The sequence below is a fragment of the Bubalus bubalis genome, chromosome 24, assembly GCF_019923935.1.
Source record: "Bubalus bubalis isolate 160015118507 breed Murrah chromosome 24, NDDB_SH_1, whole genome shotgun sequence".
In the NCBI taxonomy this organism is placed as follows: Eukaryota; Metazoa; Chordata; class Mammalia; order Artiodactyla; family Bovidae; genus Bubalus; species Bubalus bubalis.
In genome coordinates this window covers 22043508-22067898 of record NC_059180.1, presented here as the reverse complement: position 1 = coordinate 22067898, position 24391 = coordinate 22043508, and the positions used below count along the sequence as shown (strand labels likewise).

Sequence of the window (24391 nt, the reverse complement as noted above, 5' to 3'; positions counted from 1 at the left end):
AATTTTTCATTTAGAACTTCACTTTCCAAACAGTTAAGGAGACTCCTTAACTCTTTGGGGAGACCAGAAGCAGTGCCTGATTTTCACTGTATCTAAGTAAGTGAAAACAGGCCTGGGGAGCACCGTTTGGACTTGGAGTGTAAGCAGTGAGCTGTATAGCGTCTGAGAGGGTGAGCACATGGCCTGTGCATTTCAGATCTGAATGAAATGTTTCAAGCAATAACATTTTCTTTTTTTTCCCCCCGCTTCCATATATTTTTATTTTTTATTATTTAAAAAAATCTTTTATTTTTTCTTTTTCTTTTTTAAATAATGGAAGTATGATAACACATTTCCAAGGAGACTTGAAAAATACTGAACAAAGTCACACACAGTTCCACTATATATTACAATTATTTTTTTAAGTAGATAATTTCAGATTGGAGTTTCTATATCAAACTCTTAAATATTAATAGAATGAATAGGCAGGAAGTTTATAGTAGACCTGAAAAGCATTATGAACCAATTCAACATAATTAAGATTTATACAATTTTCACACAACAGCAGGATATAGATTCTATTCAAGTTCTTGTAGACTATAAACCAGGAGACATTGGAACATATCCAGGGCCATAAAACAAGGTGCAAACTTTTCCTGGTCTAAAGGCATTGAAGCCATACAGGGTCTGTTCTCTTATTACTGTGGAATTGTGTTAGAGATCAATATTAGAAGATATTTGAAAATAATCCACATATTTTCACGTGCAATGTAACATTTACTGAGAAAGCTCTTTGACTTAGCCATTGAAAACCTCAATAAAGTTAAAAGACTGAAAAAACAAAGAGGGTGATTGCAGAGAAGAAAGCATTTAAATGAGAAAATTAATATCAAGGATACTTAAAAACACCCATGTATCTGGAAGTTAAATGTTCCACTTTTAAATGATGGGTGTATCTAAGCGGCCATAACAAGGAAAATTTGAAAATATTTGCAACAGAACAAAAATGAAAAGAGAATTTTCTCTCCAAGAGCCAGGAAGGGTAAAGCCAACTATATAATCCTTTGAAATCATTAGAATAATGTGCAAATTTTTAATGAAGCCTGTCATTCCCTCGGATTGTTTATTCTATCAGTGGTTCTCAAAGCCGAGCTTGCATGAGCACTGCCTGGAAGGCTTGTTTGCTGTGCAGCATGTTTCAGTTTTGTTGGATGAGCGAGTTGTGATGTGCTGTTCCACACAGCGGAGAAGGCAGTGGCACCCCACTCCAGTACTCTTGCCTGGAAAATCCCATGGGCGGAGGAGCCTGGTAGGCTGCAGTCCATGGGGTCACTAAGAGTCGGACATGACTGAGCGACTTCACTTTCACTTTTCACTTTCACGCATTGGAGAAGGAAATGGCAACCCACTCCAGTGTTCTTGCCTGGAGAATCCCAGGGACGGCGGAGCCTGGTGGGCTGCCGTCTATGGGGTTGCACAGAGTCGGACACGACTGAAGTGACTTAGCAGCAGCAGTTAGCAGTACCACACAGCACCTGCAGTTCACAATGTGGTATCTGCACTTCACAGTTTGCTAAGAGGGTTGCTCTCAAGTTAGGTGCTCTTTCTAAAGAACCAAAGCAAAGGGACAGAAGGACACTTTGGGAGATGCTGGGCATGCCTATTACCCCGACTATGGTGATGCCTGCCATCACGGGTGTTTGCCTGTGCTTGTCTCATGAAAGAGTATGCATTAAATATGTGTAATTCTCTGCATATCAATTATACCTCAGCAAAACTTGAAAAATACAGAGCCCCACTTGCAGAGTTTCCCTGGGGCTCCAGGTACGAAGGTATCAGGTATGAAGCCTGATACCTTTCATTTTGACAGTTCCCTGGTAAGAACCCCTGAAATCTACAAAAAGCCTTACCCAGGTAGGGCGGGAAGCAGGTAATTTCTGTAACCTGGACCTTGGCCTAGCTGTCTCCTTCCACTTATCCAACTGATGCAATGGATGGAGTTCAGGCCCACTTTGAGGAAGACCTGCACCTTCAAATAGGAAGAGATGTCTCCATAAGCCTCCTTACCTGACTCTGCCCAGTTCTAAGAACCTTTAGATACCAGTAATTAGAAAATTTGCCTTTATTGTTTATCTTTTTGCTGAAAACACATAATTATTATAAAACAAAACAATAGAGAGAAAGTAAAATTTCTCCTAGAGCATAGTTTTCAACAGGAGACCATTTGGACATATCTGGAAACACCTTTTTTCATCACACCTGGGGGAGATGCTACTGGCATCTAGTAGGTAGAGGCCAGGGATGCTACTTAGCCATCCCATAATGCTGAGGACAGTTCCTGCAACATGGATTTATCCTGCCTCAAATGTCAGTCATGTGGCTTCAGAGGTGTAACTACAGAGGAAGTTTGCTATTGACTTGGAGAATTTTTGGTATATCTAAAACATATCTACATGTAATTTAAAAAACACAAATAAGCTCATACCATATACAACGTTCTGTTTAAATGTATATGATACATGCACACATAAATCTACCATATGGAAACAAAATAGTTGCATAGTATTCCACCATATGACTATACCATAATTTACTTAGTCAGTCCCCTAGTGATGTATCTTAAGGTCACGTCTTGTTTATAGTTATAAAAGAAACTGTGGTGAGCATTCTCAGACTTAAATTTTTGTGGGCATCTTGTTCTTGCCCCAGTTTCCTCATCCATAAACTTGGTGTAATAGTGTTACCTACATCTTAGGCTGTTAAAGTGAATGTATAAGTTAATAAGTGAATGTATTCAAAGCACTTAGAACAGTGTCTGACCCACAGAAAGCACAATCTGTGTTTGGTCTTATTGGACTCAATTCCTAGAACTGCTTTCATCTTTCAGGTTAACTGTTTGGCGTGGAAATACTGGGAGGTTTCCAGGTCCTCTATGCCACCCTTCCTCTTGGCTGCACTTCCGTAAGTGAACATCAAGTCCCCCTTTTTGGCAGTATGATTGGTGGGTGTCCCCAAAGCCAAAGTGATTCTCTTTTCCTGGATGTTGGTGACGAACTGGAGGCAAGTAGGGAGTGCCTTCGACTGTTAAATCCTTGAGATCCAGCAAATAAATTCTGAGCCCCACGTTGATGTTTCAGGCAGACTCTCTTGCTTTTTCTTGTTATTTAAAAACCAAAGCCAAGGCAACCTGAGCTTGAATGAGTGAATGCCAGTGAAGCAGGTCACATCTGAGCTGGCCTCACAGCTGGGTCTGGGCAGGGGAATCAGGACTAATGTGAACAGTGGGATTTCTAAGATGAGTGGGTGTTCAGGCCTGGGGGGCAGCCCTGCTTTTTAAATATGGTCTGGACACAGTTTCTCTCTTTTTCTCTTGATTTCCCTCTTCCTTCTCTTGCTGCCATTGTCTTCACTGAATTAAAAATATTTGTTGAGTACTTACTACATACTAAGTTCTAAGAGGTAAGTTAATTTCCGCTTTATAAAAGCCTACATTCTCATGGAGGAAAAACAGACAAGTGTTAAGCTAACTATAATATCAAGTTGATATTTAATTGAAAGTAACAGAACCTTAACTCAAACTGGCTTAGGCAATAAAAGGTAATTTTGTGTTCAGGAAAATCCAGGGGTGGACTTCAGGCATAGCTGGATCCAGGGGCTCAAATGAGAAGGCCAGAGAGGTCAGGGAGGGCTTGTGTGACACTCTGGGATGTTTTGTATTCTGGGCACAGTTTTATGTTTCAGAGAGATCATCATCATGGTCCATAGAGAAGATGAAGTGCAGGGAGCCTGGCTGGAAGGAGAGAGACAGTGGAGGCTTATTTCTATAAACTTGACCTTGGCATGGTTGTCTTATTCCACATATCCATGTCTCAGCTCAAACAGAACCCCCTTCAGAGGGGTTCCCCTGGCTGTCCCCACATCATCGTCCATAATAGAGCCATTTAATTTTCTTCCTTCCATTCATTACTAGCTTAAATAATCTGTTTTATTAGTTGGTTTCTGTGTTTCTTCCCCCTAGAGAATCCTGAGGGTAGGGACCTGCTGCACATGTCTTATTCATGTTGGTAGCTGGTGCCCATCACAGTGCTTGGCAGCATGCATGCATGCTAAGTCACTTCAATTGTGTCCAACTCTTTGCTACCCTATGGACTGTGGCCCACTAGGCTCCTCTGTCCATGAGATTCTCCAGGCAAGAAGACTGGAGTGAGTTGCAGTGCCCTCCTCCAGGGGATCTTCCTGATCCAGGGATTGAACTCATGTCTCTTTACATCTTCTGTGTTGGCAAGCGGGTTCTTTACCACTAGTGCCACCTGGGAAGTCCTGGCATGCTGCAGATGCTCTTTATATATTTGCTGAATGAATGAAAGTAAAGTGTGAAAGTGAAAGTGTTAGTCACACAGTCATGTCTGACTCTTTGTGACGCCATGAACTGTTGCCTGCCAGGCTCCTCTGTCCATGGAATTATCCAGGCAAGAATACTGGAGTGGGTTGCCATTCCCTTCTCCAGGGTATCTTCTCAACCCAGGGATCGAATCCAGGTCTCCTGCATTGCAGGCAGATTCTTTACTGTTTGAGATACCAGGGAAGCCCTCTGATTGAATGAATGAAAAAATAAATAAGACAGTGACATTAGGAATGGAGAGACAAGAACAGATTTGAGTATTATTGAGGAGCCAGCAAAGAAAGATTTAGGGATAAAGAGATGAAGGAGTCTTGGATGGCAGAGAGAAGGCAGAACATGTTTGAAAGAGGAGGTTGAATTTCGTTTTGGAATAGTGAAGTGGCAGTGATGCCACATGGGTCTTTCTCAACCTTTATTTCATTATTGCCTCCCAAAGGAGAAAAATTTAATTTCTCCATAATGAGAGAAATTATAAGGAGTAAGATTGTGTTGAGTAGGGTCAAGCTTTGGCAGGTCACAAATCATTGTAATAACGAATATACCCCACCCCCATTCCCTCCCTCTCCCTGAACCAGTTTCTCCCCATTGGGGAAAATATTGCTCCTCTTGAGAATATAAGGTCAAGAGCTTGGAGGAGAGTTCTCAGCTCAAACAGTACTCCCTTCAGAGGGGCTTCCCTGGCTGGTCCCCATATCATCCTTCATGATAGAGCCATTTAATTTTCTTCCTTCCATCCATTACTAGCTGAAATAATCTGTTTTATTAACTGGTCTCTATGTTCCTTTGCCCTAGAGAATCCTAAGTTGACAGAATTAGGAGTCATTTCTCTCCCCACTCTCTCCTCATCTTTTTCCCTTTACTTTCTATTTCATTTTTTTCTCTTGTCTCTTTCTTCTTCTGGTTTTTCATTTCCTTTCTCCTCATCTCCCCTCAACCAGGCAGCTTCTGTCTATGGAGATTCTGTTCTCATATCCTGCTGTTGGGTCAGGGAAGAGGAGCATGATGGGAAACTTGTTTCCACCTGTGAGAGAAGAGCATTATGGGAAGTTTTTTTCCTGCCAGTAAAAAAGAAAAATGATGGGTGGGAGGCTTGCTCTCTGCTCAAAGGAGCCAGGACATCACTGGGGAGAACCAATACTTAAGGATCAGCTCTGTGATAAGCTCTTGGGCAAATAGAGAGCAGCCCCTGTTTTCCTTCCCTCATTCTCCCATCTCTCTCCAGGGCTCGCTACCTGGCTTCCATCCCAGCTTCTCAGTGTGTGCCCTTCCTGATCAGCCTGGGGAAGAGTCAGTTGGACTCTTTGGTTTTGGATTCCCACAAAAAAAATTCCATCCTCAAGAAAGTGCAGCAGTGCCTGGTAAGGACACTCTTCCTGGGTGACACTTTGACTCATGTCCCTTCCCCTCTGGGGCCTGTGGGCATCCTGGGGAGTCCTCAGAGGAGCTGGCTGGGTTCTCAGGTCTGATGTGAGGGCCAGAAGTCTGATTTGTGGGTCTCAAAGCTGGCTCTGAAACCACTGGGTGGGACACTCGTGGCCTCTGGTTCTGGGGACTTCCATTCTGGGGCCTGAATGAGGGGAGGCCGCCCTGGAGGACTGGAAAGAGCACAGTACACAGAGTCTGGGCTCTGGACAAGTCTCTGCCAGTGATTGGTTTTGTGGCTTTGGGCAGGTCACTTCCCATCCTTGAACCTCAGTCTCATCTTCTGTAAAATGGGTACAGTAGCACTTTGTTCATAGAGCTCTTGAGGACATGAAATAGGTAATATATTGTTTAATGCAAAGGCTCAAAGGGCCAAGCTGGCAGTTTCTTTATCTTGAAAAAGTGGTTGATATTAGTACTTGTACAGTTGCTTTGAAGATGAAGAGAGTAAGACCTGGAAACACTTACAACAGTGCCGAGCACATAGTAAGCACTGAATAAATGTTAGCTATTTTTGGCATTTTGAGAAAGAGCTTTGGAGGCTTTCAAGGGCCTACAAACTTGGAAGTGCTGTTTTTATTATTGCTGTACTCTCTTCATAATGGGTACTGAACAACGGGGTGTCCCCAGAGCAATAACAATGGCAGTGACCACAGCCTCCGTGAGTGGGTGCTCCCGATGGACAGTCTTCCACCCACACCCACCCCCCACTCCGTGTGGTCGCCCAGACTTCTGAGGCCTACTCCCTTGGGGTGAAATTAGGCCTTGTGTGAGTCCACGGTAGGGTGGGTGGTTCGGATCCTGGAACCTTGGTAAGGTTTGGGGTCAGGAAGTGTTTTATGGGATCACGATCTGGAACCCACTGGGCCTTTCCACCAGCTCCACTTGTCAATTTCAGAGCCACACCATTGCTGATGAGTACACCGTGGACATCCTGGGGAACTTGCTCTGTCACCTGCCGGCAGCTGTCATCCGCCACGGGTTGTCCCCCAGAGCCTGGGCCACCGCCCTGCGTGGCCTCAGAGACTGCCTGGACCTCAGCCCCCAGCAGAAGGCGGCGGTGAGGCTGAGGCTCCTGGAACAGCATGGGTGAGGCTTGGCCCCAGGCTTGGCTCCGGGGCTGGGGTGGGGCTGCTGGCCAAGGGGCCCCTGGCCCTGGCTCTTCCACCTCAAAGCGGAGTCTCTAACTTGTGATGAGGTTAGACCCTGGGATTTATTCTGGAAACTTGCGCTTTCTTCTTTTGGACTCAGATTCCCTGTAAAGTGAGAATGATAGCTTCTCTGCAGGCCTCACGTGGTTGTCACCAATACATCTTGGCTTATGGAAAGGGAAGGAGTCTCAAAAAAGATGGCACTTTATGGGACTTCTCCGGTGGTCTAGTACCATGCTTTGAAGGCAGGGGGAGTAGGTTCAATCCCTGGTTGGGGAACTAAGATCCCACATGCTGTGAGATGCAGCCAAAAAATAAACTTTGAAAAAAAAAGCTGGCATGTTACAAATGCAAGGAGGTGTTATTATTATTGTTGTTAAAACAACAACAATAATACTAATGCAAATAACTGAGGCACTGTCAGCTCTGGGTGAGTGAGAACTCCCTGGGGGAAAACAGAGCTGTCCTTTCCCATGCAGAATTTTCTGAAGTTAGGTCAGATTTGAGTAGGGCTTAGACATCAGTTAGTGGTTAGACAACAAATGTCTTTGGAGTAGTTACTGTGGCCCAGGCACTTAATATTATATAGAGTTTAAGAGCTGGGACTTGGAGCCTGAGTCCTTGGGTTAAATTTTTCTATCACCTACAGCCTGTGTGATCTGGGAAAAGCTACTCAGTCTTTTTGCATTTTATTTTTGCATCTGCAGGATGGGGGCAGCTAGAGTCCCCATAGGGCTGTTGTGACATTAGCTGAGTTAATGCATGCAAAGGACTTACAACGGTGCCCAGCATGTAGAACTGAGTATTTGACAACTGCTTTATCTCAAGGAATGAAGATTCAGCTGTTATTATTACATGTGTTATTACCTGTTGTCATGGAACTTATAGTCTAATGGGATAATATTGTTAATGAAAGAGATAAAGGGAGTTTTTTTGGCCAGGGATGGTTTGCCTTGGTCTTAGCAGAAGGATTATCACTGCTAATTAGGCATATCTCCTTTAGAGATATCACCAGACATCCTTTAGAGACAGTATGGGGTACGTCCCTGTAGACATTTGTGTCTCCATAAGAACAACAGTGGATCCTGGGTCAGTGCCAGGATCCTGGCAAGTTATTATTCTGCCAAGTTTGAGAGGAAATTTTATCTTGCTATAGGACGAGACTTCTAATGGTAATTATAAAAGGAACAAATATAGCATTACTTTTCTGTTGAGGAAAGGGAGGAAGGAAACACTCTGAAAGAAATTCAGGAGCTCAATTCACACTAAAAAATGGGAGTTGATCAAGTTTAGAAGTGAATGTGACTTCAGGCATGGCTGGATCCAGGGCCTCAAATGATGTCATCAGGAAAATGTTCCTCCCATCTCTCAGCTCTGTGTTCTTGGGTGTGGCCTTTATTTTCTCCATTTGGTGATAGTATTCACCTGCAATATCCTTTTTATTGCTAGAGATACCAGAATAAAGAGAGCTTCTCTCATAGCTCAATCAAAAGTCCTCAGGATGATTCTCATTGGTCAGCCTGCATCACATGTCTGTTTTCTTGGTTAGGGATGTGGACCACATGATTGACAGCTTCTCCAGGTATATAGATAACCTTTTCCTAACAGAAAAAGATGCTGCGGGACAAGGGCAACAGCACGATCTTTCCATTTACTGCTTATTCTCTCTCCTAGACTCCCCCAGAACTGGACAGCTGAGACAGTGAAGGATTTGGAATCCTTTCTAGTGCTTTTCTCAGGGGATGAATTAAGCTCTGTTGCCACAAAGGTACCTAAATGTTCTATCTTAGAGAAGGCTAAAGGAGTTTGAAGAAGAGAAAAATGTGATTAGTTATATTCCCTTGGGTTTGCTGTCAGTTTGTCTTTCTGGAAAGCTCCTCCCTGCCTCAAAGAGCTCAGATGTTTCCAGCTCCACTTCAGGATGCCCAAGGTTCAGGGAAAGGCAGTGAGGCAGCAGCTAAAGGGACTCTGAGCCTTTCACGTGGCTTCTAGGCAGATGTGCGTGACCTGGGAGCTATTATTTGCCACTCTGCTATCCATGCGCTTCCCACATGCATGCCCGTTGGAGGGCTTACACGCATCAGCACCATATGTACACAACACGTGTGTCCAGTGTGTGCAGTCACATGGGCAAACATATTCGATCCAAAACCAAATCTTAATTGAGCACTGCCTTTGGGTGTAACATTATCCTTGCAGCAACTCCCCAAGAGTTCGACAAGGCCAAGAGGTGTGCCAAATGGTCATGTACTAGTCATCTCCTGCTGTGTAACAAAGCTGCACACTCTCAATGGCATGCAACAGAAAACATTTATTTTTTGCTGACTACTCTGTGGGTCTGGGACTATGAGTCTGCCTCTGGGGCTAGGCTCCCTGGAACCTGTTTTTCTTGCTGTGGAAATTTGAAACTCGACAAAAGGGAGGGCAAAGTGGCTGGGAAACTACTAGCCATTACATTTCACTAGCCAAAGTAAGTTATATAATCAAGCCCACCTTAGTGGGGAAGGAAATTTCCTCCATGCAGGTGGAGGGTGGGGTAGGAGGGGATGTGCTGAACAAGAGTCAGATAGACTGCAAAGCACCTCCACACACTTTCATTCTCTGTACTCATACATGTAAGATGTACATTGTCATACTCACTCAGGGTACCTGAATACCTGGCATGTCACCCAGATTCACATAAGAACAGCAATATTCTGGTGTCCAGTCATGGTAAAATCTTCTCTTGGGGTGTTCAAACCTAGAGTCATAAGCAGCAGATGCATATGTCTTAGAGGCTTATCTAACTTTTTAAAAAATCAATTTTTAAAATTGAAAAAGTTTTGTATCAACATAGTTAAAATCACAGAAACACAATGTGTGATTTAAAAAAAAGTTTCAAAAAATACATACAGTAGGATACTAAGTAAATAAATACTAGTTAGATTAATTTTAAGCACATTCAAAACAATTCCATATATAAGAGAAGTTTAAAAGTGCATGAGAATGGTTAATTATCAAATACTGAATTTGCGGTGAGAGTTACTTCTGGGGAAGGAGGGAGGCCTAGGATGAGCTATCGATTATATTTGTGATGTTGTACTTTGTAATCTGGGTTGTGGGCATGTGGATGTTTTGTGGCATTATTATTTTTTGTTTTTGTTCTGTCACTCAGTCGTGTCTGACTCTTTGTGACCCCGTGACCTGCAGCATGCCAGGCTTCCCTTTCCTTTACTGTCTCCCCAAGTTTGCTCAAACTCATGCCCATTGAGTCAATGATGCCATCCGACCATCTCATCCTCTATCGTCCCCTTCTCCTCCTGCCTTCAGTCTTTCCCAGCATCAGGGTCTTTTCCAGTGAGTTGGCTCTTCACATCAGATGATCAAGTTATTGGAGCTTCAGCTTCAGCATCAGTCCTTCCAGTGAATATTCAGGGTTTATTTCTTTTAGGATTGACTGGTTTGATCTCCTTGCTGTCCAAAGGACTTGCAAGTCTTTTCCAACACCATAGTTCAAAAGCATCAAATTTTTGGTGTTTGGCCTTCTTAATGGTCCAACTCTCACATCCATACATGACTACTGAAAAAACCATAGCTTTGACTAGATGGACCTTTGTCGGCAAAATAATGTCTCTGCTTTTTAATATGCTGTCTAGGTTTGTCATAGCTTTTCTTCCAAGCAGCAAATGTCTTTTAATTTCATGGCTGCAGTCACTGTCTGCAGTGATTTTGAAGCCCAAGAAAATAAAGTTTGTCGCTGTTTCCATTTTTTTCCCCATGTATTTGCCATGAAGTGATGGGACTGGATGTCATGATCTTCAGTTTGTGAATGTTGAGTTTTAAGGCAGCTTTTTCACTCTCTTTCACCTTCATCAAGAAGCTCTTTAGTTCCTCTTTGCTTTCTGCTATTAGGGTGGTATAATCTGCATATCTGAGGTTGTTGATATTTCTTCCAGCAGCCTTATTCTACTTTTAGTTTTAATGACTGAAGTGTTAATAGAACAAGAAATACATACTTGGGTTAGAAAAATCCCAAATACATCAAAGGCTACAGAATGTGAAGTTTCTGGCTCTGTGTTTCTGGGTCCCCAGCCTCTCTCATCAATGGTAGTTGCTCTTCCTAGATTCTTCTGCATCCTTTATGAAATATCCTCCTCCTCCCTTTAAAAATACAAAATGGAAAATACTCTGCTGTGTAATCTCCTCTTAAAAGTTAACTGTTTATCTTAGAGCAGCCGCTCGTGACCTTAGCTGCATATGGGAAGCTGCTGCTGCGTCACTTCAGTCATGTCCAACTCTGTGTGACCCCAGAGACGGCAGCCCATCAGGCTCCCCCGTCCCTGGGATTCTCCAGGCAAGAACACTGGAGTGGGTTGCCGTTTCCTTCTCCAATATGGGAAGCACCAGGGAACTAAAATGGACAGATACATGGCCCGACCCTAGACCAATGGTCTCGAATCTTTAGGGTAGGGCCTGAGTGTGAATTTCCCAGGTGCTTCTAACCTACAACCTGGACTGGGAACTACTGGCTTAGACTGTAACTCTGATTCTGAGAATTAGAATAGAAGGAGGAACTACATATAACCTGGTGACTTTCGGGACACACGCAACTGCAGGGGAGAGTTTGATGAATTCTCTGGACTCTTGGACAGATTTACCAATAATATCCCAAGTCTTGAAAAAGTGTATCAGCTCTGGATAAGAAATGGCACCTTTCTTAGGGCAACTAGAAGCCCCTCATTGCTAGTCTTTACCTTGAACTCAGAGATAACTCTTTTCTCCTCCTTTTATACATGTATATTTTAATGAAAATTGAAAAACAGTACAACCCCAAAAGAGACAGGCATGCATACATTTTTATAGATATTTTCAGGTGGTAATGATGCACCGTCTAATAGTCCCATAGAGAAATAAGTATGCATAATTCCTACATCTTGGCTAGCATTAGGTATTATCACTTTATTTTATTTCTTACAATCTGATGGGTGAAAGCAATATATACGAACATGTATTGGATTAGCACTGAGGTTGGATATCATTTTATATGACTCTTTGTAGACACTAGGTTAGTTGGGCTAGGAATTAAATTTATATGAGAAGCTGCTACAAGCACACCTCAGAGATATTGTGGGTTGGGTTACTGACCACCACAATAAAGTGAGTATTGCAATAAATTGAGTCACATGAATTTTTTTATTTTTTGGTTTCCAAGTGCATAGGAAAGTTATGTTTAATGATGCTAAAGCTGAAACTCCAGTATTTTGGCCACCTCATGCGAAGAATTGATTCATTGGAAAAAACCCTGATGCTGGGAGGGATTGGGGGCAGGAGGAGAAGGGGACAACAGAGGATGAGATGGCTGGATGGCATCACTGACTCGATGGACGTGAGTCTGAGTGAACTCCAGGAGTTGGTGATGGACAGGGAGGCCTGGCGTGCTGTGATTCATGGGGTCGCAAAGAGTCGGACACGACTGAGTGACTGATCTGATCTGATAGTCTATTAGTGTGCAATAGTATTATGCCTAAAAAACAATGTAAATACATTAAATAAAAAATACTTTGTTGCTAAAAATGCTAACTATCATCTAAGCCTTCAGTGAGTTGTTAATGTTTTGCAGATAGAGACTCTTGTTTCAGTCACATCTTTAGGCTTCACTTCTATTTCTAGTTCTCTTGCTATTTTCACCACATCTTCAGTTACTTCCTCCACTGATGTCTTGAATGCCTCAAAGTCATCCACAAGGGCTGGAATCAAGTTCTTCCAAATCCCTGTTAGTATTGATATTTTGACCACTTTGCTTGAATCACAAGTGTTTAATGGCATCTAGAATAGCCATCCTTTCCAGGAGGTGTTTAATTTATTTTCCCTAGATCCATCAGAGGAGTTATTATCTGTGGCAATCATAGTCTTAGGAAATGTATTTTTAAATAATAAGACTTTTAAAATAATAATAATTTAATTGAATAATTAAACATTTAAATAATAAGCCAAAAGTATTTCTTGATCTATGGGCTACAGAGTGGATGTTTTGTTAAGTATGAAAACAACATCAATCTCATTGCACCTCTCCATCAGAACTCTTGAGTGCATTGTCAATGAACAGTAATATTTTGAAAGGAATCTCTTTTTCTGGGTAGTGGGTCTCAACAGTGGGCTTGAAATATTTAGTAAACCATACTGCACTCAGATGTGCTGTCATCTAGGCTTTATTGTCCCATTTATAGAGTGCAGAGGAAGTATATTTAGCATAATGCTTAAGGACCCTAGGATTTTTGAAATGGTAAATGAGAACTGGCTTCAACTTAAAGTCACCAGCTGAATTAGCCGCTAAAGAGAGAATCAGCTGGTCCTTTCAAGCTTTGAAGTCAGGCATTGACTTCTCTTCTCTAGCTGTGTGCATCCTAGATGGTATCTTTCTTCATATAAGGCTGTTTAGTGTAACCATCTTTGTTAATTAGCTTAGCTAGATCTTCTGGATAACTTAATGTAGCTTCTACATCAGCACTTGCTGCTTCATCTTGAAATTTTATGTTATAGATGAGAGAGTCATTTCCTAGGCAGGTTGATAAGAAGTCTAGGGGACCCCAAGGAGAGAGGGGTCTGGAATTCTCAAGGAGGAAGAAAGGACAAACTTTTTTTTCCCTTCTACATTCCTTAGGATTATATAACAATAATGTATCCTGCTTGAGGATAGTCTCTGGAAAAAACCTTCTGGCTAATCCTGTTATCTTAAAATGTAAATTATGGGAGTAGGTCTAGTGAGGTCTTTACAACCTCCAGATATTCTTTTGATTCACTGTAATAACTAATTATGAGTTTGAATGAACTCCAGGAGTTGGTGATGGACAGGGAGGCCTGGCATGCTGCAATTCATGGGGTTGCAAAGAGTTGGACACGACTGAGCGACTGAACTGAACTGAACTGAATAACTAATTAGAGAGTCTATAACTCCATTGCTAACACTAGCAAGGGGGTACTCTTCCTGCCCCCTTCTGATCCCTATGTCAGAAGCTTTCTGTATCTCCTTTATACTTTAATAAAACTTTATTGCACAAAAGCTCTGAGCGATCAAGCCTCGTCTCTGGCCCCGGATTGAATTCTTCTCCTCCGGAGGCCAAGAATCCTGACGTTTTTGCATGGTTCAGCAACAACCTTTCATAGAGAAGACTTCTTTTCTTAAACCTCATGGACCAATTTCTGCTAGCTTCAATCTTTTCCCCCGCAGCTTCCTCACTTCTCTCAGCCTCTCAGTTCTTCATAGAATTGAAGGTTGGACTTTGCTCTGGATTAGGCTTGGCTTAAAAGAATGTTGTGGTTGGTTTGATCTTCTATCCGGACCACTGAAGGGCTTTCCAGGTGGCGCTAGTGGTAAAGAACCCACCTTCCACTGCAGGAGACATAAGAGAAGCAGGTTTGATCCCTGGGTCAGGAGGATTCCCGGAAGGATGGCATGGTGATCCACTCCAGCATTCTTGCCTGGAGAATCCCCGTGGACAGAGGAGTCTGGTGGACTATAGTCCATAGGGTTGCAAAGAGTAGGACATGACTGAAGTGACTTCATGCACACACCAGACCACTAAAACTTTCCACATCAGCAATAAGACTGTTGTGGTTTCTTATCATCTGTGTGTTCACTAAGTAGGACTTTTTATTTGCTTCAAGAACTTTTCATTTGCATGCATGATTTCATTTAACTGTTTGGTGCAAGAGGCCTAGCGTTCAGCCTGTTTCAGCTTTTGACATGCTTTCCTCACTAAGCTTAATCACTTCTAGGTTTTAAAGTGAGACTTATGACTCTTCTGTTAACTCTGACACTTAAAGGCCATCGTCAGGTTACTAACTGACCTGATTTCAATATTGTTGTGTCTCAGAGAATAGGGAGGTGTGAGGAGAGGGAGAGAGATGGGAACAGCTCATTGGTAGAGCAGTCAGAACACACACTACATTTATCAGTCAAGGTCACTGTCTGATAAGGGTGTGGTTTGTGATGCCCCAATTATAATAGTAACATCAAGGGTCATGGATCACAGATCACCATAACAAATATAGTAATGATGAAAAAGTGCAAAATATTGTGAAAATTACCAAAATGTGACACAGAGACTTGAAATGAACAAATGCTGTTGGCAAAATGGTGGTGATTGATTTGCTCATCACAGAGTTACCACAAACCTTCAACATGTAAAAATGCAGTACTGCAATGCAATAAAAAGTGCAATGATACGATGCATGCCTGTATAAAGAAAAAACAAAACAATGGAGGCAACGCAGCAGTGTTCCACTTTACACTCTGACTTAAGTCTCTGTTTAATGTGCTTTAATTATTATTCGTTCCTCGTCCGTCATCTTTTCTGCCTACATAGTTTCCTGACCTCCTTCAACAAACAGCTTCCAAGATGGCCGGGACTTTGCCCCCTAAAGAATTCCTCCAAGCTGTGTTTGAATCTGTTCGGAACAGCAGTGCGGAGAAGCCCAGCTCTGACCCCAGTCCTGGTGAGTGTTTCTGGAGTATCTGAGTCTGTGTCTGGCAGCGGTGTTTTGGCTGAGTTCCTGGCATCAGGCAGACTCCTTGTCCCAGGGACTGGATGTAGTGTTTGCCAAACAATGAGTAGCAAAAATCCACAGAGCAAAAATTACATCTTTGTAAAGTGATTTGAAATCATATCTTGTTCTCCTCAGTTAGGCCAGTAGGTTTAATGGGTGAACATGTGCAACAAACATTTCAGAACAATTGATTTAAGGGCCAGAATGTCTGTGTGACTGTGAATTGCTGTGCTGGGACCAGGCTGACTGGATTTGAACCCTGGGGCTGCTACTTGTGGGCTGTGTGACTTTGGGTAAACTCCCCAACCTCTCTGTGCCTCAGGTTTCATCCTCTGTAAAATGAGGGTAATGAAAGTCCTTACCTTCACTAGATTATTGTGAAGACTGGTGGGTTTAAACCTATGAAAGTGAAAGTTGCTCAGTCGTGTCTGACTCTTTGTAACCCCATGGACTATGGACAACTCTTTACAACCCCATGGACAGTCCATAGAATTCTCCAGGCCAGAATACTGGAGTGGGTATCTGTTCCCTTCTTCAGGGGATCTTCCCAATCTAGGGATCAAACCCAGATCTCCTGCATTGCAGGTGGATTCTTTACCAGCTGAGCTACCAGGGAAGCCCCTTAAACATCCTATAAACCTATAAACATGTCCACAACAGTGCCTGGCACGTAGGAAATGCTCAGTAAGTTTTAGATATTAATACATGTTATTGTACACCTATTAAGTGTAGGCTTGTGCCCAGCAGGAGGAGACAAAGTTAACCAGACCCAAGAATAATTGTAATAATGATAGTTGACAATCCGTGCTTACTTTGTTTCCTGCAAATAAAATAATTTTTGAGCACCGACTATGTGAACAGAATAGAAATCCCTGCCGTCATAGAGCTTATTTTCAAATGGTGGCTTGGGCAGGGTGGGGTGGGGTCATCAGACAATAAATTGCAGACATAAGTGAAATACGAAGTGTGTTGTGTGATAAGTATCAAGAAGGAAAATTTGTTTGTTCTCTATGTCTATCTATGTCTGAATTCCTGCTTGCAAATAGGTTCTTCTGTACCATTTTTCTAGATCCTACACATGTGTGTTAACACATGATATTTGTTTTTCTCTTTTTCACTCTATATGACAGTCTCTGGGTCCATCTGTGTCTCTGCAAATGGCTCAATTTCATTCTTTTTTTATGGCTAATATTCCATTGTATATATGTGCCACATCTTCTTTATCCGTTCCTCTGTTGATGGATATTTAGGTTGCTTCCAAGGGGAAAGAGGGGCTAGGAAGAATTGGGAGATTGGGCTTGACATATATACACTACTATGTGTAAAATAGATAACTAATAAGAACCTACTATGTAGCTCAGGGAACTCTGCTTGGTGCTCTGGGGTGACCTGAATGGGAAGGAAATAAAAAAAGAGGGGAGATAAATATATATCAGATCAGATCAGATCAGTCACTCAGTCGTATCTGACTCTTTGCGACCCCATGAATCGCAGCACGCCAGGCCTCCCTGTCCATCCCAGAGTTCACTCAGACTCACATCCATTGAGTCAGTGATGCCATCCAGCCATCTCATCCTCTGTCGTCCCCTTCTCCTCCTGCCCCCAATCCCTCCCAGCATCAGAGTCTTTTCCAGTGAGTCAACTCTTCGCATGAGGTGGCCAAAGTACTGGAGTTTCAGCTTTAGCATCATTCCTTCCAAAGAAATCCCAGGGCTGATCTCCTTCAGAATGGACTGGTTGGATCTCCTTGCAGTCCAAGGGACTCTCAAGAGTCTTCTCCAACACCACAGTTCAAAAGCATCAATTCTTCGGCGCTCAGCCTTCTTCACAGTCCAACTCACATCCATACATGACCATAGGAAAAACCATAGCCTTGACTAGGTGGACCTTGGTTGGCAAAGTAATGTCTCGGCTTTTGAATATGCTATCTAGGTTGGTCATAACTTTCCTTCCAAGGAGTAAGCGTCTTTTAATTTCATGGCTGCAGTCACCATCTGCAGTGATTTTGGAGTCCCAGAAAAATAAAGTCTGACACTGTTTCCACTGTTTCCCCATCTCTTTCCCATGAAGTGGTGGGACCGGATGCCGTGATCTTCGTTTTCTAAATGTTGAGCTTTAAGCCAACTTTTTCACTCTCCACCTTCACTTTCATCAAGAGGCTTTTGAGTTCCTCTTCACTTTCTGCCAGAAGGGTGGTGTCATCTGCATATCTGAGGTTATTGATATTTCTCCCGGCAATCTTGATTCCAGCTTGTGTTTCTTCCAGTCCAGTGTTTCTCATGATGTACTGTGCATATAAGTTAAATAAGCAGGGTGACAATATACAGCCTTGACGTACTCCTTTTCCTATTTGGAACCAGTCTGTTGTTCCATGTCCAGTTCTAACTGTTGCTTCCTGACCTGCATACAGCTTTCTCAAGAGGCAGGTCAGGTGGTCTGGTATTCCCATCTCTTTCAGAATTTTCCACAGTTTATTATATAGCAGATATATATCTCGGATTCATTTTGCTGTATAGCTGAAACCAACACAACATTGTAAAGCAACTATCCGCCAATAAAATTTTTTTAAGAAGAAGGAAATTAAAGCAAGGACAGGAGTCAGAGAGTGTGGGGTGTGGGGTTGTGATTTGAAAGGAGATTGGTTAAGGAAGGTTTCACTAAGGTGACATTTGAGGAAAGACTCAAGGGTGGACGTGTGAAGTTAGCGTCTGCAGACAGAGGAATGGACAGGACTGGGGGGCGGGGGAAGGAGACATGAAGGGCGGTGTGGCTGGAGTGGAGCCTTGTCTCCCTGTAAAGGAGATCTTAAGGTGAGGGTTTCATGGGGCAGCAAGCACGGCAGCGTCACAGTCGGATTGATGCTCACCTTGGGTCCTCACCTCTATCCTATGGGGTGGGTGGCATGGTTCTTCCCACTTTCTTGAAAAAGGAAATGGAGTTTCAAGAGACACAGAGATTTGGCCAAAGTCTCAGAGCTAGTAAATGGCAGCTCTTGGAACTGAACCCAAAGCAGGTGAAGATCACCGGCCCTCAGGGCCCAACCATCCAGTTGTCACAAGCTCCTCCTGTGCCCGTGGCTATGAGAAAGTAAGACTTTTCTCACCCGGGGAGGAGGCCCTTACCTCCAGTGCTTAGTTGGCATTTTCTTTGGTTGGTTCTGGGTATTAATTGCTGCTGTGATCGTAGTAACTAATGGATTGGCTGAACTGCTACTCGGTTTCACTTCAGTAAATTTTGTGTGTGTGTGTTGATTCATTCAACAAATATTTGCTGAATACCTACTATGTGCCAGGCCCTATTCTAAGCCCTGGAAACATAGTAGTGATAAGCCCAAATCCCTGCTGTACTTTAAAACCATTCTTTTCTCCTCAATTCTGTACTTTTACTGGATCCTGCCTTCATTGGAAAGTGGGGCCAAGGGGGTCTGGGAGAGACGGGTCTTTTATCTTCTACAAGTGGGCTGTGATAAAGATGTTTGAGCACCAGACGTGTACCTTTGACATGTACCTTTGGTCCAGTTTTGCCTCTTGATTGACGTCCAATGAATTTCCATTGAAGATGCAGTGAGAGGGGTGTGGCCACAGGGCTCAAGAAATGTCCAGCCCTGGGTGGTGCTGGTGAGTCTGTGAACATCAGGGATTGTCAGCTACTAAGATGGGAAATCCAGGACTCCTCTTAAGACAAGGGGCCTGGTTTTCTCTTAGGCTGTGCACATCTGGGCCAGCTGAGACAGTATCTCATTTGTGGATTGGAGAGTAAATGGTTTGACTAGGTAAGGTTAAGCTTATTCAAAGACTGACACGGGTGGGTTTCTCCTGTTGCCAAGGAAAATGTAACAGACCCATTTCTCGTCTCTCCTGGGATGAGAAGGCCAAAGCCTCCACCAAGACTTTTATGGCAGGTGGGTCATCTTCCCTTTCCACACTTAGATAGGAGCACATCTTCCTCATAATTCTGGAAGCCCTAACTCTAACTCTGGATTGCAAACTCAAATGCATGGGGTGGCTATGACAGGTAGTGTAAGTAATAAAAATGGCTAACATGTATTGAGTGCTTACTGTATACTCGGCTTTATATGTAATGATATGTTTAGTCCTCACAAAAATTCTGTAAGGTATTCAAAATTTTAATCCTCATTTTATAGACTAGGAGTACGAGGCACAGAGGGGTTAAATAGCTTTGGATTTGAATCTAAAGCCAGAACTGTTCACCAGAGTGAACAGCTCCTACTGCCCAATCAGAGGGATGCAAAGCTTCTAGTGTGTGCGTGGGGCTTTGTACAGAGTTAGCAAGACACGGCAGAAGTTTAATTCACACAGGTCCCTGGGTACCTGAGCTCAGCTTCTACCCTACACCGCTTCTATTGGGTAAATCTGCTTGGAGAAAAACATAAAGAAGTAGACTCAGGGAATTCCCTGGCAGTCCAGTTTGGGACTCTGCGCTTTCATTGCAGGAGGCCCGGGTTTGATCCCTAGTCGGGGAATGAAGATCCCACAGGCCTCACAGCCAAAAATAAATAAAAATAAAGTTACTGCAACCAGTGATCATGGGGGGCGGGGGAGGAGGGAAGACTCACATTTCCTGAAATTCCCTTTCGTCTGTTCCTTCTCCATGTCACCCATTCCTCAGGTTGCCATGGCATCGTGGCTCCCTCTTCCGATGACATCATCAAGCTGGCCGAAGCCAATGCCTGCTGGGCCCCTGAGGACCTGCTCTGCCTGGAGGAGAACACGTTCCTCAGGAGCGTGGAGCTGCTGGGGGCCGTCAGGAGCTTCAGTCTGGCTCAGCTGAGGAAGCTGAAGGAGAAGGCAGTACAGGTGAAGCCTGCGTCAGGGAGGAAGCCCTCACAGAGGGAAACCCAGCCCAGGGTCTCAGCCCTGCTGTGCACAGACCCATCTCATGGGGTTTGCACTTGGGTCATCTTGTTGGAATCCCACTGCGTCCGCTCTGAGCCAGAGCTGTGATCTGTGAGCCTGAGAGGGTTCCAGCTCCTCCCTCTAGGGCTCTGTCGAGGATGGGATGAGATGTCTTGGCATCTAAAGGATGCTCCGTAAATCAAATTTTGGGGATACCCTGGTGCCTGTGACTGAGGTGGTTTCCAGGAATCAAGCCTTTTCTTCCTCCACTTGGAGAACCCCGCTGCTGCTTTCAGGAGGTTTTCTCAGAATCTGTTGCAAAGTCACCTGAGAACAGAGCAGAAAGGAATAAAAAGAGAACTGGAAGTAATTTGCCATCTTTATAAAGATTCCCTTGAGTGGCTTGTTTCAGCTGTTAAGATTGTCGTGGACTATGTAGTTATGGTTGTGGGGTTAAGATATTAAATTCCTTAAAATGATGTCTGTTTTTCATATGAGTAATCCAAGTTTATTGTAGGCAAGTCAGAAAATAATAAAGAAGAAAATCAGTCAATCTTTTCTTAATTTTTTTTAAATTTTATTTTATTTTTAAACTTTACATAATTGTATTAGTTTTGCCAAATATCAAAATGAATCCGCCACAGGTATACATGTGTTCCCCATCCTGAACCCTCCTCCCTCCCTCCCCATTCCATCCCTCTGGGTCGTCCCAGTGCACCAGCCCCATAACCGGGTAGCTCAAACAGTAAAGAATCCACCTGCAAAGCGGGAGACCCGGGTTCGATGCCTGGGTTGGGAAGATCCCCTGGAGGAGGGCATGGCAACCCACTCCAGTATTCTTGCCTGGAGAATCTCTGTGGACAGAGGAGCCTGGCAGGCTCCAGTCCACGGGGTTGTAAAGAGTCGGACACAACTGAGAGACTACTGCTTTCACTTTCAAGCACTATTAATATTTTGGTATGTTCACCCGAAGCTTCCCAGACTTCTGTGTATGCATGTAAAATATATTTATATATTTCATACATGTATTTCATATATCTAACATATATATGTTACAAAAAATAGGATCATACTCCAACTCTTCAATAGCTTCCTCTCCACACGAACAGTGTACAGCACATATTATTATATATCAGAAATATAAATCTATATCAGCCTTTTAAAGAGCTACGTAATATCCTACTTTATGGTTGGTCTTTATTTATTTAACTAGTTGGTAGACTTTTAGACTTTATTTTTTTAATGCCTCCATGTATATATTTATACATATTTCTTTGGGCACTTGTCTTAATATTTACTTAGGCTAAATTCTCAGAGGTGGAATTTCTGAATCAAAGAGTATAAATGTTTTAAAAGCTTTTGATGCATGTAGCCAAATTTCCCTCTAAAAATCATGTACCAATTTACATTCTTAACATCAACAAATGACAGCATCCTTTATCCCATATCTTTCCGATACCATAAGTGATCATTGTTTTTACTCTTTGTCAATTCGATCAGCCTACTTACTATTCTTTGATTGTTGTTAACGTACATTTCTTTAATATGACTGAGACAACTTTTCTCATAGGTTTGTTTCTTTTCTTGTGAATTTCCTATTCATGTTTTTTGTCTGTTTAAAAAAAATAGTCATTATTTTCTTATTGATTTGTTTGAGAACTTTATATATTAAAGAAATTTGCCCCATGTCAGTTTCAAATACAGTCAGTAAAAGTGAAAGTTGCTCAGTCATGTCCGACTCTTTGCTGACCCCATGGACTATACAGTCCACGGAATTCTCCAGGCCAGAATACTAGAGCAGGCAGCCTTTCCCTTCTCCCGGGGATCTTCCCCACGCAGGAATTGAACCGGGGTCTCCTGCATTGCAGGTGGATTCTTTACCAACTGAGCTATCAGGGAAACCACAGTCAGTAGGGGTCAGTCTAATCTGGCTTTTTTTTTCACCTGAAGGTTTGGGACATGCTTTCTTCCTGGAGAGAGTACCATATTGTTTCCCTGGGGCGCATTGCTCTGGCTCTTAATGAGAGTGAGCTGGAGCAGCTGGATCTCAGCTCCATCGATACCGTGGCTTCCCTCAGCCAGCAGACAGAGTGGACCCCAGGGCAGGTAAGTAGATATGCTGGATCTCTTAAATATTCTATTTCAGTCTTAATAGTGTGTATATTTTCCTTTACATCCTAGAGCATACTTACAGTAGTCATTATAGCAACTTTAAAAGCCTTTGCTGCTGGGGACTTCCCTGGTGGTCCAGTGGTTAAGACTTCACTTTCAGTGCATGAAATGTGGGTTCAATCCCTGGCCAGGGAGCCAAGATCCTGTACGCCTAACAGCAAAAAACAAAACAAAGCATGAAACAGAAATAATATTGTAACAAATTCAATAAAGACTTAAAAGATAACTGTAAAAAAATAAAAGTCTTTGCTGCTAATTTCATCATCATTGTTGTTTCTATTTATTTATTTTTGGCTGCATGGATCGTCACTGCTGCTCATGGGCTTTCTCTAGTTGTGGTGAGTGGGGGATACTCTTTCCCGTGGCTTCTCTTGTTGCGGAACATGGGCTCTAAGCTCTTGGACTTAAGTAATTGGGGTGCACGGGCTTAGTTGCTTCTAGGCATATGGGGATCCTGCCAAACCAGGGCTCAAACCCATGTCCCCTGCATTGGCAGGTAGATTCTTAACCATTGGACAACCAGGGAAGTTCATCATTGTCTTTTTGTTAGGTAATTTTCCCCATAATTATGGTCATATTTTCTTATTTGTAGGTCTAAAAATTTTAATGGGCTAATGGGCATTGTGAATTTTACATCTTTGAGCACTCAGTTCAGTTGTTCTCCTTTGAAGAGTACTAGGCTTTGTTCTGGCACACACTTCAATTACTTTTAGATCAGTTTGATGATTTTGAGGCTTCCCTTTGAGCATTATAAGGGTGAATCTAGAGTGAGCTTCCAGCCCAGCGTTTCTCATATAAGAGAAACTCTGCATATAAGTTAAATAAGCAGAGTGACAATATACAGCCTTGATGTACTCCTTTTCCTATTTGGAACCAGTCTGTTGTTCCATGTCCAGTTCTAAATGTTGCTTTCTGACCTGCATACAGGTTTCTCAAGAGACAGGTCAGGTGGTCTGGTATTCCCATCTCTTTCAGAATTTTCCACAGTTTATTGTGATCCACACAGTCAAAGGCTTTGGCATAGTCAATAAAGCAGAAAAAGATGTTTTTCTGGAACTCTCTTGCTTTTTCCATGATCCAGCGGATGTTGGCAATTTGATCTCTGGTCCCTCTGCCTTTTCTAAAACCAGCTTGAACATCTGGAAGTTCATGGTTCACGTATTGCTGAAGCCTGGCTTGGAGAATTTTGAGCATTACTTTACTAGCATGTGAGATGAGTGCAATTGTGCAGTAGTTTGAGCACTCTTTGGCATTGCCTTTCTTTGGAATTGGAATGAAAACTGACCTTTTCCAGTCATGTGACCACCTCTGAGTTTTCCAAATGTGCTGGCATATTGAGTGCAGCACTTTCACAGCATCATCTTTCAGGATTTGGAATAGCTCAACTGGAATTCCATCACCTCCACTAGCTTTGTTCATAGTGATGCTTTCTAAGGCCCACTTGACTTCACAGAAATACAAACTGGAATCAAGATTGCTAGGAGAAATATCAATATCTCAGATATGCAGACGACACCAACCTTATGGCAGAAAGTGAAGAGGAACTAAAAAGCCTCTTGATGAAAGTGAAGGAGGAGAGTGAAAAAATTGGCTTAAAGCTCATCATTCAGAAAACGAAGATCATGGCATCTGGTCCCATCACTTTATGGGAAATAGATGGGGAAACAGGGAAACAGTGTCAAACTTTATTTTTGGGGGCTCCAAAATCACTTCAGATGGTGATTGCAGTCGTGAAATTAAAAGATGCTTACTCTTTGGAAGGAAAGTTATGACCAACCTAGATAGTATATTGAAAAGCAGAGACATTACTTTGCCAACAAAGGTCTGTCTAATCGAGCCTATGGTTTTTCCAGTAGTCACGTATGGATATGAGAGTTGGATGG

At 42.9% G+C, this 24391-nt stretch overlaps 1 protein-coding gene across 1 annotated transcript in view; it reads left to right on the top strand.

The window, feature by feature from the left end:
• OTOA (otoancorin) overlaps positions 1–24391 on the top strand; it is an 84167-nt gene that overhangs the window by 45641 nt on the left and 14135 nt on the right. Inside the window, exons 18-24 of the mRNA XM_006061832.4 lie at positions 2867–2940; positions 5604–5739; positions 6702–6892; positions 8629–8722; positions 15300–15429; positions 20110–20297; positions 22287–22442. Coding sequence (XP_006061894.3) covers positions 2867–2940; positions 5604–5739; positions 6702–6892; positions 8629–8722; positions 15300–15429; positions 20110–20297; positions 22287–22442 — 969 coding nt within the window. The remainder of the gene's footprint in view (positions 1–2866; positions 2941–5603; positions 5740–6701; positions 6893–8628; positions 8723–15299; positions 15430–20109; positions 20298–22286; positions 22443–24391) is intronic.